At 36.9% G+C, this 15272-nt stretch overlaps 2 protein-coding genes and 1 long non-coding RNA gene across 13 annotated transcripts in view; 1 reads left to right on the top strand and 2 right to left on the bottom strand.

The window, feature by feature from the left end:
- Positions 1 to 260: 260 nt before the first annotated feature.
- LOC139979216 (uncharacterized) lies at positions 261 to 5811 on the bottom strand. Its single transcript, XR_011797126.1, has 2 exons — positions 5674 to 5811; positions 261 to 5614 (listed from the first exon to the last, which is right to left on the bottom strand). It is a non-coding gene; the product is annotated as an uncharacterized lncRNA (long non-coding RNA).
- A 2451-nt stretch (positions 5812 to 8262) lies between these two features.
- On the top strand, positions 8263 to 10788 carry LOC139979208 (uncharacterized). 9 transcript variants are annotated; one of them, XM_071989967.1, is made up of 6 exons: positions 8263 to 8368; positions 8774 to 8889; positions 9008 to 9121; positions 9415 to 9528; positions 10410 to 10466; positions 10644 to 10788. In XM_071989967.1, the coding sequence occupies exons 2-6, from the start codon at positions 8792 to 8794 to the stop codon at positions 10786 to 10788; spliced, it is 528 nt and encodes a 175-aa protein (XP_071846068.1). In that variant the 5' UTR covers positions 8263 to 8368; positions 8774 to 8791. The 9 variants fall into 9 exon arrangements, 1 of the variants encoding a protein (XP_071846068.1); XR_011797120.1 differs by lacking the exons at positions 8263 to 8368; positions 10644 to 10788 and having other exon boundaries at positions 8821 to 8948; positions 9065 to 9121; positions 9238 to 10432; XR_011797119.1 differs by lacking the exons at positions 8263 to 8368; positions 8774 to 8889; positions 10644 to 10788 and adding an exon at positions 9297 to 9355 and having other exon boundaries at positions 9021 to 9121; positions 9415 to 10432.
- An 840-nt stretch (positions 10789 to 11628) lies between these two features.
- The window catches only part of LOC139979184 (uncharacterized), a 137405-nt gene continuing 133761 nt past the window's right edge, over positions 11629 to 15272 (bottom strand). For all 3 annotated transcript variants that reach the window (XM_071989921.1, XM_071989920.1, XM_071989922.1), the window contains exon 16: positions 11629 to 12676. In XM_071989921.1, the coding sequence (XP_071846022.1) occupies positions 12626 to 12676 (51 nt within the window). In that variant the 3' untranslated portion in view covers positions 11629 to 12625. The remainder of the gene's footprint in view (positions 12677 to 15272) is intronic.

Genomic DNA, 15272 nt, shown 5'->3' with positions numbered 1-15272 from the left:
TATTTTATGTTTGTCCAAATTAAAGTACGAATTTCCATTTATTTGTTATGGAACGCAATGTTTATGAAATTCGGTCTTCGACCACTAGTCCCCCCCTCCCCCCTCTCCACCCTTAAACATTCGTCACAACCTGTTTATTGCCAATGAATATTCCCATAAGCTATAACACTGTCCTGTCCGGCCCATCCCCACCCGCTCCCATCTGACGAATTCAAGGAAACACATACCAACCAAATAAATTACCAAAAGTACTTCTAATGAAAATTTTTAGACTGTATTTCAAGAAAAGTATTAATGATTTTTATAAACAAAATTAAACATTCAATTTGATATCATCAAACGTCATTTCCGTTAACGTCGTAATTATATGTACAGTTATGTCGTCCAAATGAACAATGCATATATTTTAACCTAATAAACATGTTAAATCAATCAATAATTGTGCGATAAGATAAGATGCAAATTTCCCCTTAATGGACACTTCTTAAGCAATGTTTATTTCATCCCTGCCACGAAGTTATCGACGATGATGCAGGGGTGGGGTCGGTGGGGGGGGGCCAACATATATCAAAGGAAAGAGAAGTAATATCTCATAGAAGAGGTTGTAAAATGTAAATTGGGTAGTAAATAAGCATAACCTTGTTAAAAGGGATTAACAAAGTCTGATTTCCAGTTAATTATTATAATACTACCGTTAATTTATCTTTTATTCGTTAAAAGATATGCGTTATTAAATTTCTCGCACATGGAATCTCAATTTGATTCCCAAACAGTAAACTTATACTGCGCACATTATTCTGTATGATCCACCTATTGAGGAGCGATGACGTTCATTTATATTCAATATTTCACGTTAAATATTTAAAACAAACCTTTAAGTCATAATAGGTTTTCTTCAGCAATAAAATCGACCCCGAAGGTATATAGAACTATCCAAATGACTATGTTATCCGTCTTATGTTCTTAGATGCATATTAGGGTAAATTAATAACATATGTAAATCCCCTAATTTGAAAAATGATATGAAACGAAATATCGATAGTTATTGACTTAATGAGGATGCTGTTACATAATTTACTACTGTCCGCGAGAGTAGACAAATATCCCGATAAATCTGCTGATAAAGACGAGATTTCGCTCAGCGGTAGGAATAGTCATGAGTTGTCAGTGTGCATCTATGACATCACACCTGTTTGCTTCAAGTTCACTTTTGGTAGAATATCAGAGAGCTGCAACTGTCAATATCTCAAACACGGTACATATGAATTGAATGCAAATTCCACTAGAAGGCTCAGATTATGTTCCACTTTAAAATATCAAGAAGAAATTTTGACCTGGACTATTCTTTAAAAGTAAAAGAGATCGCCGGACGAGAAGGAAGCATATAACATGTTAAAACAGTATACGTTGCCTGTAAGGCATTTTGAAGGAATTTTAGGATAGAAGATGCATTTTAGAAGGAAAGTCTACCTTGTGGTTGCATTGGATGGGGTGACGTCAAAGGGCGGGGGGGGGGGAACTGTATACCATCGACATAGGCACAACAATTTAAACAACCCAGTGATCATATATATAACGCAACGATACATTTGGGATTTGGAAGTTTTAGGATATATTTGTTGACAATATAAGTTATAGCAAGTTGTGGGATTCGCAAAACTTGCCATCGCCCCTTCTTCTCTCTACAACGTAAGGGAAGGTATGAAACTATTTCACTTGAAATTATTCGCACAGAAAATAAGACTGACCAAAATATCTAACGAAAGTAGACTGATCATAGTAAACCACACATTACAGTGATGGACAGAAAGGGAACAGTGACGAAATTGATGACATTGCATACAAGACCAGCACTGGTTGCTTCCTGCATGGTTAAATATCTCCTTACATGTGATTTTGGTCTTTCATCGCCGTACTCATTTCAACTCTGGCAAAAAACATGCCATTCCACAGAGTCTCTGACAACTCCCATGGTTTCACTAATATTTCAAACTTTCTGTATTGGCATATGCATAATGTGTCCTATTTGACACTATCATCATGTATGCTTCAAAACGTTATTCTTCAGACGCGTATCCAGGGGGTTGGGGTCAACACCCCCCCCCCCTCCATTCCAACCCCAACACACAAACAAATAGTTATTATCACAACCTTGCGTTAAGACCTAATTTTAGACCTATAAATTATATAGCATATAAATATTCATCACAGAGTACCATTTACCATCTACAACTTTATTTTTTCGGCGGGGGAGGAGGGAGGCGGGGGAGGGGGGAGGGGGGGAGGCGGGGAGGAGGGAGGTCGGCCACACCACTTTCTTTATAAAATCCTGCATCCGCTCGTTCTTGAATCCGACTTAAACATTGATTCATGTTGTAACAGTATACAGTCAATATAGAATACTAATTGAATACACTTTCACAAATGCATATGAACATCTTCTCCCGCCCCCCCCCCCTCCCCAACCGCCCATCGAGATACAACAAATGATTCTTTAAATTTCCGCACACAAGACAGTTAGTATAATATAGTTCTTCTCTATGATCGCCGTGGGTTTTTTTCTTGAGTGTTTCAATCCCATCAACACTCATCTTCCCAATACTGAAGTTAATTCTCTCAATGATTGATAAGTACATTAACATCTGAATCAAACGAAATGAAAATAATAGAAAAAAAATCAAACTAAGATGTCAAGAGATATAACTGTTCGAATTCATTTCATAAAACGTATTCTATCCAATGTTTTCATAAATAAAGTTCCCCTAAGGGGAAAATCTACGAACGAATACAACTTTGAATATTATCCAGCGGTTACAAGTTCATTAAGTCTATAATCTCAAGGTGCGCATACATATTGGACATGAGACAATATTCAACGTTTCCTCCTGCATGTTTGCAGCAGTAGAACTCCGAACATATATGTTTGTTATTGGTGAGTGAAGTAAGCTCTATTCATTACTCTCTTTTTTGGCTTTGCAATCTTCTTTTAAGAGTGGAAATGAAATATAACAAATTTCCGTACTATTTGGTCAAATGTAGGAGACTGCGCGGGCCAATGGTAACATTCATCGTTTCGCATCACTATTGAGCGGTCGTGATCGCCAATTTTTTTCTTGGGGGTGGGGGGTGGGTGGGGGTAACATAACTACTAGTTTCAATGGTAATAATTGTTTACCTAAAACAGTCCCAAATTTTACTTGAATGTGTCTTCATATTGAATTCTTTCATATACGACTCTAACGCAAAACGTTGACAGGTACTATCACAGTACCTCTCTCGTTTGTCATGAGTTTTTCAAGCAATGATATTTACCTCGTACAGCTTTTCGTAGCTATCCCATTGACTCACTGCCTGCAGTGTAAGAACTATATTACATTGACAGAGACTTAAGTCTTAGCTTAACAAAGAAACCACAGCCTAAGGAGATCATTCTTGGGACGACCTTTTGACAAAAGAGGAATTTTACCACTGCTACATTGAATATAAGACCATCACAATCAGTACACGGATTACATGATATGATGCATGACATGTTTAGGAGGAGGGACTAGCTTGATAAATACAGAAAAACAAACAATGGGCTGGTTAGTCAAGTAAAATAAGTTATAAACTAAAGTTTTCAGAAGCTTGTCAAGCAATTACAACTCAGTAGTAAGAGGAAGGTGCGCAGGAATAGTTTTGTCCAAGTGCAAGTGAATGAGGGCTAGCAGGCCTATCGAGTAGGTGGGAGGGCCAGGGGGCTACAGCTCCTCTGTCAATTGGTTGAACCAGGAAATATGGGACAAAGAATGTATTCTCATTTCTAATGAAAACAAGAGCCCAACGGGCACTATGGTTTCGGATGGCCCGGATATTTTTGGTCCCAAAGCAGATGATTTTATCTTTAGTTTAAGCATTTATATAAAATTAGTGATTACAAAGAAGAGAATTAAAACAAGCACAGACAGATAGGAAAAGACACCCAGAATGAAATTAACACTCAAATCAACAACAACTATGGGTGTGGACAGAGGGGGAGGCTTACAATGCTTGTCCATGGTATAAAACAAGGATAGAAATCTTGATAATTGGAAAAGTTTGACAACTAAATACAACGTGCAACCTTACAGTATGATCACTATCTAATTGATGACGTGCGCACATTCTATAGCCAGGAACAATTATCTGCTTCGACTCTGATGAAACATAAATATTATTTGTATTATATTGAATAAACATCCCATTATTTTATCGGAGGATACAAAACTAGGGAAAGAGCAAACTAGCATATTGTAAAAAATGTTGAAGCAATATTGTAAGAAGACCCCCCACCCACCTTTCTCCCTCCCCCTACTTCTTCATTGTTTTCAGTAATTTTCCTTCCCTACCCCTCCCCCCTTCTCTCTCTCTCTCTGTCATATTTTGGAAAGTGCAAGGTAATTGTTATAAACATTTTAATGTTTGGAGAGGATCACTTATAAATTGGGATGCCAGCTTATACTGACCCCTGAACAAGATAAATGGAAACGATCTGTTTCGAGAAGCATTTTAATTTGGTGACTCTCTCCCTACAGCTCTGCATTTACTGGGACAGTGAGGATTTATTTCTGCCATTCCACCCACTTTTAATTCAATAAGCCGCACACAGATTTCAACAAGGCATCACACAGTGAGCAACGTATGTCTGTTAGTGTTTCCAACAAAAACGACAACTAATTAGATGCATTAATTATAAATGAGCAGTCATAAATTTGATTGTAACTCATCAAACTTTGTTTATAGCGGATGTTGCTGATCATGACCTTCTCACGTCACAAATAATTTGCTTCCAAACTTACTGGGAGAATGGAATGCTCTCATATCGAGAGTGATTGCATAGGACAGGCAGCAGCAGATGATGTAAACACCAGATGTCACATCAAAACAGAGAAGGAAATTCTCATACATAAGAGCGCAGCTAGGTAAGTCAACGTTCCAAATTCCATTCTGGTTAAAAACTTTGCTCTTGAAAAACTAACTCCCCAGAAATACAGGTAACATCCGCTTGTGCTTTCACCACCAATCGTTTAATTGATATCCATTGAGGCAAAACTGGGGTTCTTTTTATCAAGAGTCCACAAGGTGTCCTAGTTCAATCACTCCCCAAATCCTGAAAAAAATTATATAAGCTTGAAAATGTAACACATAGATAAAACAAAGCTTCAGTTAGTCAGGATATTTTTTGCAACATTCTAATTTATTAGCACAACCTTGCAGTCCCAATATGCCTCAGAATGCACCATTTTGAAGTTTAAACTTTGAAATGGGAATCGCAAGTAACGAACCAATACCCACACCCATTATTCATTTACCGTCCGTCCATTCCATTGAGGTTCATATCCCAACAAAATCGGTCTGGGGGGGGGAGGAGACGTTTGGAATTTTGGCCCTCCACACAATTGAAATCCTGTTCTTGTCAATGCATGTCTTTCATAGCAAACCTGAGGAAATTTCTACTTTGCCTAGACTAATGACTGCATTTATCAAGCATTTTTTCTATGTGTGTTTGTTAAAAATTTGTCTCTAAACTTGATGGCTTGAGTTCTGCTACCCAATTCACAGTATAAACCATTTCTCGTTTTTAGGATCTTGTGTCCTGTATTTTCTGCCTTAATTGATGCAACCACCAGGCGACTCAATGTGTTTGTAGTAAACCAGACAAAATTACATTGTTCATCTGATGAAAATAAATGTTACAAATTAGTATGAGCAAGCTCGTGTAATATAATTATCTATATGCCCTGGGAGGTTCAGATGAGACTTTTCCAAAGGTAACACACCATCTGACATTTTAAAATTGCCCAGTTACCACCATCATAAGGGAAACACTTAAGTCAGACCGTTGAGAGCTTTAGGTTAGAACTTGTTTGCCAATGTTTAGGTTTCTTGAGCAAGGAGCTTTCTCTTTTGGGGTGGGGGTTTTCTTGATGCAGTCTTTTCTGTGCCCCCCCCCATTCATTACAATGAGATTTTGCACAAATCATGTCTTGATCTCATTTTAGTTGTCCATGAATATATAAAATGGCACAACAGTGACAGGACAAGAAAATAAATTGAAAAATAATTGACTCCATATGAAATAATCTCCCCCAAAATTGCTTACCATGCTGCCTTAGTTACAGCTTTGTATAAAACCAATCCTGGTTACCTAAAATGTTTTCTCAGCAATCAATGATGAACATTTTCCATCACCACTTGGGACGACAAATCCATTTGAAAATTTGATACGAAAAGAAATGAAAGTCTTCCAAATTCTGCCAAGTTATATTACAGTACTTTGCAAAGTTTAACACCCACAACGTTTTCTAGAGGAAAAAGAACAGATTTGGCAACTTGGATATATCGTTAAATTTGATGTTTTTTGTTTTAATGCTGCAAGATTGATAAATGTTAAAGTCCCATTATGTACACTTACCCATCCCTCACTCTACAAGAGGTTTTGATACTCTTGTATAATAACTATAAACATTCAATAATGAAGATGCACTTTTCCAGAGATCAAGCGAATGTGTGAATTTCAAACCAAACCAAAGGTGTCCTTTTCTATGTTTTGTTTTGAACTATTTTATTTGCCCGTCTCCGCTAATAGCCCCAAATTTGGCATTAAAAGAAACTCATTGTGATTTACTACACAAGATGTACTGACATGGGATTGCTTAAATCATCTGGCGATTGAATGCATCATAGAGCTTTCATCAAACACTGAGAAGATGGAATTCTGTATTTAATAAATTAGTGGCATTAACTGTCATAATTCACAGCAAAATATTGTATGACAAGATGAATTCTCTCTCTGTTCACAGGCATACACTGTGTCATTAAGCTTGAAACATTCATGATTAAAAATGATGAATGAAACAGTGTACAGACACTGTCAAACAATCCAAGGTTGCCAGAAGCACGGAGGTAGTTAAAATTTGATGGATGGCACACTGTCCGTTGTTGCTACTTACTATGGAGCTTTAATCAAACACTGAGAAGATGAAATTCTGTATTTAATAAATTAGTGGCATTAACTGTCATAATTCGCAGCAAAATATTGTATGACAAGATGAATTCTCTCTCTGTTCACAGGCATACACTGTGTCATTAAGCTTGAAACATTCATGATTAAAAATGATGAATGAAACAGTGTACAGACACTGTCAAACAATCCAAGGTTGCCAGAAGCACGGAGGTAGTTAAAATTTGATGGATGGCACACTGTCCGTTGTTGCTACTTACTATGGAGCTTTAATCAAACACTGAGAAGATGAAATTCTGTATTTAATAAATTAGTGGCATTAACTGTCATAATTCGCAGCAAAATATTGTATGACAAGATGAATTCTCTCTCTGTTCACAGGCATACACTGTGTCATTAAGCTTGAAACATTCATGATTAAAAATGATGAATGAAACAGTGTACAGACACTGTCAAACAATCCAAGGTTGCCAGAAGCACACAGAATTATGGGTAATTAAACTTACAATTCCTTACTCAGCCCCCCCCCCCCCCACTGCAATTGATAAAGCCCTTGACCATATAAATCTACTGGTATGGCATTGTAATCCTTCATCCTTAAAACCAATAAAACAACCCCAGTGGTCTATTTCACTCTCAGATATCAATTTTACTCACCAATGAAAACAAAAGGATAGATTTCTAATGAACTGTTTGCCTGTATGATATGTTTGCTTGCAATTACAACTTCAGATCGTAAAATCCACTAGTAGCATCCGAAAAAGTGACATCATCGAGGGAACAAGCTGTTTCCACAATATTTTAGCTTTTCCCTTGTGGGGGTAAAATGCCATTAATTTCTGCTGCACTAGAGGAGATGTAATCCTGACCACCAAACCCTGCCAGATTGATTTTGTTGGAAATTTGAGTCAAAATCTTTACTCAGTGACCTCTGTATGCATATCAAGTGTTAGAACTTGGATATGTCAATCAAAGGCAACAACGTTTAAAGCACAGCCTTTTACAAAGAAATGAAAGCACAATTAACGAAGGAAAATGACGGTATTACAAACAAGAAGGCAAAAACATGGAACAGGACAGGTTTTCTGTGAAATTCAACCACTCCAAATGAAACTCAAATTGAATGTGCTGGCCATGTGAAACATGAGTACTGAGAAATACTATTGAAATTCGTATAGGCTTACGGTTACTGTGGCAAGAAACATTGTTACTAAAAAACAACAATGGGTAAGATGAATATGTTTTGAGGATTAAAAGAAAGATTATAGTTCAAAATAATCAATTGTTGAAAGTAGTAAAAGAAGAAGATGAAGAAGAAGAATGGAAATAAAGAGAAGTGGCAGAAATGGACATACTGAACCATGAAAACAATCCAATGTATGTCAGGTTAGAAGTAGCAGTCCAATGGTCATACTGAACCATGGAAACAATCCAATGTATGTCAGGTTAGAAGTAGCAGGAATGGACACACTGAACCATGAAAACAATCCAATGTATGTCAGGTTAGAAGTAGCAGGAATGGACATACTGAACCATGAAAACAATCCAATGTATGTCAGGTTAGAAGTAGCAGTCCAATGGTCATACTAAACCATGGAAACAGTCCAATGTATGTCAGGTTAGAAGTAGCAGGAATGGACATACTGAACCATGAAAACAATCCAATGTATGTCAGGTTAGAAGTAGCAGGAATGGACATACTGAACCATGAAAACAATCCAAAGTATGTCAGGTTAGAAGTAGCAGTCCAATGGTCATACTAAACCATGGAAACAGTCCAATGTATGTCAGGTTAGAAGTAGCAGTCCAATGGTCATACTAAACCATGGAAACAATCCAATGTATGTCAGGTTAGAAGTAGCAGGAATGGACACACTGAACCATGAAAACAATCCAATGTATGTCAGGTTAGAAGTAGCAGTCCAATGGTCATACTAAACCATGGAAACTGTCCAATGTATGTCAGGTTAAAAGTAGCAGTCCAATGGTCATACTAAACCATGAAAACAATCCAATGTATGTCAGGTTAGAAGTAGCAGGAATGGACATACTGAAGCATGAAAACAATCCAATGTACGTCAGGTTAGAAGTAGCAGGAATGGACATACTGAACCATGAAAACAATCCAATGTATGTCAGGTTAGAAGTAGCAGGAATGGACATACTGAACCATGAAAACAATCCAATGTATGTCATGTTAGAAGTAGCAGTCCAATGGTCATACTAAACCATGGAAACAGTCCAATGTATGTCAGGTTAGAAGTAGCAGTCCAATGGTCATACTAAACCATGAAAACAATCCAATGTATGTCAGGTTAGAAGTAGCAGTCCAATGGTCATACTAAACCATGGAAACAGTCCAATGTATGTCAGGTTAAAAGTAGCAGTCCAATGGTCATACTAAACCATGAAAACAATCCAATGTATGTCAGGTTAGAAGTAGCAGGAATGGACATACTGAAGCATGAAAACAATCCAATGTATGTCAGGTTAGAAGTAGCAGGAATGGACATACTGAACCATGAAAACAATCCAATGTATGTCAGGTTAGAAGTAGCAGTCCAATGGTCATACTAAACCATGAAAACAATCCAATGTATGTCAGGTTAAAAGTAGCAGTCCAATGGTCATACTAAACCATAGAAACAATCCAATGTATGTCAGGTTAGAAGTAGCAGTCCAATGGTCATACTAAACCATGGAAATAATCCAATGTATGTCAGGTTAGAAGTAGCAGTCCAATGGTCATACTAAACCATGAAAACAATCCAATGTATGTCAGGTTAAAAGTAGCAGGAATGGACATACTGAACCATGAAAACAATCCAATGTATGTCAGGTTAAAAGTAGCAGTCCAATGGTCATACTAAACCATGAAAACAATCCAATGTATGTCAGGTTAGAAGTAGCAGTCCAATGGTCATACTAAACCATGGAAACAATCCAATGTATGTCAGGTTAAAAGTAGCAGTCCAATGGTCATACTAAACCATGGAAACAATCCAATGTATGTCAGGTTAAAAGTAGCAGTCCAATGGTCATACTGAACCATGAAAACAATCCAATGTATGTCAGGTTAAAAGTAGCAGGAATGGACATACTGAAGCATGAAAACAATCTAATGTATGTCAGGTTAGAAGTAGCAGTCCAATGGTCATACTAAACCATGGAAACAATCCAATGTATGTCAGGTTAGAAGTAGCAGTCCAATGGTCATACTAAACCATGGAAACAATCCAATGTATGTCAGGTTAGAAGTAGCAGTCCAATGGTCATACTAAACCATGGAAACAATCCAATGCATGTCAGGTTAAAAGTAGCAGTCCAATGGTCATACTAAACCATGAAAACAATCCAATGTATGTCAGGTTAAAAGTAGCAGTCCAATGGTCATACTAAACCATGAAAACAATCCAATGTATGTCAGGTTAGAAGTAGCAGGAATGGACATACTGAACCATGAAAACAATCCAATGTATGTCAGGTTAAAAGTAGCAGTCCAATGGTCATACTAAACCATGAAAACAATCCAATGTATGTCAGGTTAAAAGTAGCAGTCCAATGGTCATACTAAACCATGAAAACAATCCAATGTATGTCAGGTTAGAAGTAGCAGTCCAATGGTCATACTAAACCATGGAAACAATCCAATGTATGTCAGGTTAAAAGTAGCAGGAATGGACATACTGAACCATGAAAACAATCCAATGTATGTCAGGTTAGAAGTAGCAGGAATGGACATACTGAACCATGAAAACAATCCAATGTATGTCAGGTTAAAAGTAGCAGTCCAATGGTCATACTAAACCATGAAAACAATCCAATGTATGTCAGGTTAAAAGTAGCAGTCCAATGGTCATACTAAACCATGAAAACAATCCAATGTATGTCAGGTTAGAAGTAGCAGTCCAATGGTCATACTAAACCATGAAAACAATCCAATGTATGTCAGGTTAAAAGTAGCAGTCCAATGGTCATACTGAACCATGAAAACAATCCAATGTATGTCAGGTTAAAAGTAGCAGTCCAATGGTCATACTAAACCATGAAAACAATCCAATGTATGTCAGGTTAAAAGTAGCAGTCCAATGGTCATACTAAACCATGAAAACAATCCAATGTATGTCAGGTTAACATTCTTAAGTAAACATATTTCCGACAAGTGACAAATGAAATCGCAAATACATACAGTATGCTCCATTACTGTTGTTAAATAGCTTCATCCAAACATTTTTTAAGCATTTCTCCTTGACAAGTGAATGAAAATTTATGACAGATTAAAAGGTCATAGAGTAGCCCCCAAAATAGGCTAATTAAGTCAAATATCGAAGTCAACGATTGGACGTATTTGCCATAGTTGAGATGTTTAACTGACTTCTGTTTAATGTTTAACACTCCTTAGTGCCTGAAAATCAGTTCACTCTGAAATTCAGGGGGCAAAAATTGACCCATACTCGAAATGTCATATCCAAATGATCATAGGAATAGGAATACCTAGGTGATCAAATATCCTAACAATAAAACCCACCCCCCATAGTTTGGCAAAATATGAACATATCTTTAATGAATGAACATTAAGAAAAGAAAAAAAAAGTCATTTCAGTTTGTTTTTTTCAATCCGATTGGATTATTTGATTTTCTTACAGTATATCAAGGTGCTTCGACCAACGCAAGGATAACCCATCTAAAATGCAGATGGTTAAGAATGTGTTCGATATGGATACATTTTCTCAGGTTCAATTACAAATCTGGTGAAACATGCTTTTATTGTTGGAGAGTCCAGCTCTCCAAAAAGTTTTGGCAACAGTTGGTAAGGTTTAGACTTACAGTAAAATTCTTTAATTTTATCAGGATCTACAGATGACTACTGACAATGAAAAATTGTGACTCTACCAAACCAACACAACAATGGTAGAACTATGAATCTGTGGTCATGTCGGGCATTCTTGCCTCAATGAGAATGGGAGGCAAATATGGGCCAAAAATTATAAAAAGAAAAATACAAAACATTTATAACACCAGAAAGCAAAAATGCATTGTGGTTTCGATGATGTAACATGAGCAGTTTTCTTCAAAAATCTGACGTAATTGCCTTATCATGTTTACAAGGTTTTCACAATTTGACCCCTGGTGACCCCAAATGACCTTTTAACCTCCATCAAAAATAATAAGCTTCTTGACTCAATGTGGTACTTTTGCACACCAAATATGAAATTGTTCCGACCTTCCCTACTTGATTTGAGTAAATTTGAAGAATAAATGATTTGAATATCAGGGCAAGAAAAAGTCATCATTTTTGTACTGTCTTCACATACTTTTATGCAATATTTCCAAGCCCTCACATGTATTAAACTGTTCATAGGGCACTTCATACTGTAATAGCATAGCTTAAAAGAGACTAAGAGTAACAGAATTGTCATTTCAAAGAACATTTAACTTCAAAATGATTTTACTTGATAAACGACCGTTGTGCAAGATTTATAAATTTCACTCTTCAAACTTATTAGTTTATATGAACATATTCATCCAAGTTTTAATAAAAAATAATGGAATTTTCATATCTGATACCCTGTCATGTCAGTGAAACTTGACCCCCTGACCTTGAAACATAACCAGCACTAAAAAAAATTGTTGAAACTTTGGTCAGCTAACTTCATCATCTTGACTGTTGTGTGTCTCTGACTGGTCTTGTACCTGCAATAAAATTAAAATAAATATATATATGTCAACCTCTCCAAAAATGTTTTCAAATATTTCTTTCCTCATCCCCCCAAAAAATATATACGAATATATATAATTAATTTGATGTGTGATGAATGGGATAAAGCCATGAAAGAAATCAAGAGAAAACAGGGCTACAAAAGAGCCAAATAGCCAAACAAGGATTCTCACCTTTTATAAGAGCCATGCAGAGAGAAATATAGGTCGGGGGAGAGAACCATAATCTCACTATACTTACACTAAATATAGTATACATATACTATTATACTATGTATATATGTATATACTATAACGTGCAGGGTAGGCCAGTATGGTTCTCAAGCCTGAAGGGCCTGCATAGCCCATTAGTGTATGATTACTAACTGTTTTCTGCGCAGGTTGGAGTCTTTCGCAGGTTGGATATGGCCTGCTGGCAGCCTACTTAGGACCCCTGGTATACAAAACCAAGGAATTCCTAAAATGTATTAAAGGACATTGGTAAAGAACATCTGAGAGTAGTAGTAAATGGTAGTAAATGACACCTTAAATCTCAGGTAATGTATCCTCTTATTCCTAGTTTTCTTCCAGGTTTGAATTGAAGGGGGAAGGGGGGGGATGGGTGGCAGGGTTTATGCTTTCACCCTCATCATTTAATATAAAAGTTAAAGGAGCATGCTAACACTACTACTTTCTACTTTATAATTTCCTGTTTAATCGTACACAGTTTGTTCACTGTAACAGTGTCAACAGTGATACTCTCGTAATTAACACTGGTGTTCCACAGGGTTGTTGCTTGTCCCCATTACTTTTTGAAATTTATACTGATTCATTAGTCTCTTGTTATGACAATGTTTATATCTTGAAGTATGCAGACGATACTGCCATAATTGGGATGTGCACCGATAAAACCCCACAATGTCTAACAAATTATTTTGCAGCCATAGAGTATACTGTGAATTGGTGCAAGGATAATTATATGCTTATTAATGGTATTAAGAAAACCAAGGAAATGATTGTTGATTTTTCGTGCAGTGCAAAGTCATGCCCCATTGTACATTGACAATAATGTGATATATTGAGGTTGTGTCAGATTTTAAATATCTTGGATTAACCTTCAACAGCTCGCTTACTTGGAATACCCACGTGAATAATTTGGCAGCAAAAGCTAAACAGAGATTATATTGTATTCGTAGGCTCGCCGGCTTTGGCTTAGATTTTGATAAGCAACTTTGGCTTTTTCAGACAATGGTGCTGTCTTTCCTTGTGTACTGTGGCCCAGTTTGGTTATCATCCTGTTCTAAAGGACCATTACACTACTTGAATAAATCCATCAAGTTGTATTCTACCATCACGGATGATTTTATTGAACGTATAATATGTCTATGTGCTTCTTCTATAGTCGAGGATTCCGAACACCCTCTTTTTGATTTTTATATGAAACCACGTAGATTTTACACGATCCCACGTATGCGAACAGAACGGTTTAGGCGATCATTTTTACCTAGAAGTATTAAAACTTTGAATTGTATGATACATAGATAACTTTTTTTAACCTATTTTTGAGATGCTGTAGTCCATTTTATTATATTGTCATTTTATGATGAATATCAATAAATTTTACTTTACTTTACTTTAACAGGCTCCTATCGGCTTTGTTAGTCACTAAGTTGAATATGAACTGTAAAACCAAGCTTATGTATACTGTAAGCACCTTTATTAATGAGCCTAATAATGGGCCAGGATTTCAAGCATAAAGGTGAAGACCACTTGCATGAGAATAAAGTAACATGCAAGGCCTTCTGGCGGCTAACATTCCCAGTGATGCTGCTTAACAGATTTCCCTGAAGACGAGAGATCTAATCACTTTCCGATTGCTGCTGATTGATTTGGAGCAGTGTGAAATGCTGTCATATGGCTGACCTGTCGAATGTTCCCATTCACCCCATTTGAAAAAGTTTTCTTTTTTAAACTATGTTAGCCTATAAGATGCTGTCAAACCTGAACGATCTTTCACCTAATAGCGACTTTCCCTGCCAAAATTGAGGGTACTCTAGAGCTTCTGCCCTTCTCCACAAAATGAAATCAATACTGCAGATTCCACCCCTGACAAGCGTGAATAGAGAACAGACCGTTCTGGTTATTTGAGATGGGATGGTCTTTAAAGTTAGGTAAAACTGAAAAAGCCAAGACGAGATTTGTATTTCAGTTGTGAGGGAGGAGGGGGTTGGATTTAACATGCCCCCCACCCGGTGACCCAATGCATGGATATGAGCACAGTACAGGTTAAATGCCTGGGTATATCTGCTAAATATAAGATGTGGATATTTCATCTGGAAAGTGAAACAACTTTCTGGAAGACTTAGACATTTGACATATCTCTAGTACCATAATTCTAAAGCTTATCAAATTTCATTCTTCTCGCATATGGTTAAATTATGGCCATAGGCGTAGGAGCCTTATTTGATTTGGGGGGGCTGTAACGTCTTGCCCGAAAATATAACCCAAAATTTTCCGCGCGCTCCGCGCATTCAATATGTTACTGTGCATATCATATAGGCATTCATCGGTTATTACATCACATGCCAATAAC

This window comes from Apostichopus japonicus, chromosome 13, assembly GCF_037975245.1.
Source record: "Apostichopus japonicus isolate 1M-3 chromosome 13, ASM3797524v1, whole genome shotgun sequence".
NCBI lineage: Eukaryota > Metazoa > Echinodermata > Holothuroidea > Aspidochirotida > Stichopodidae > Apostichopus > Apostichopus japonicus.
Note: the sequence above shows the minus strand (reverse complement) of the source record. Positions and strands in the feature narration are given on the sequence as shown.

Bases quoted from the DNA above. Each gene is read 5' to 3' on its own strand.
- LOC139979208 (XM_071989967.1), top strand. From the start codon at position 8,792: ATGGTCATACTAAACCATGGAAACAATCCAATGTATGTCAGGTTAGAA. The intron at 9,122-9,414 runs GTTAGAAGTAGC...AATGTATGTCAG, and splicing joins AACAATCCAATGTATGTCAG to GTTAGAAGTAGCAGGAATGG. The intron at 10,467-10,643 runs GTTAAAAGTAGC...AATGTATGTCAG, and splicing joins AACAATCCAATGTATGTCAG to GTTAAAAGTAGCAGGAATGG.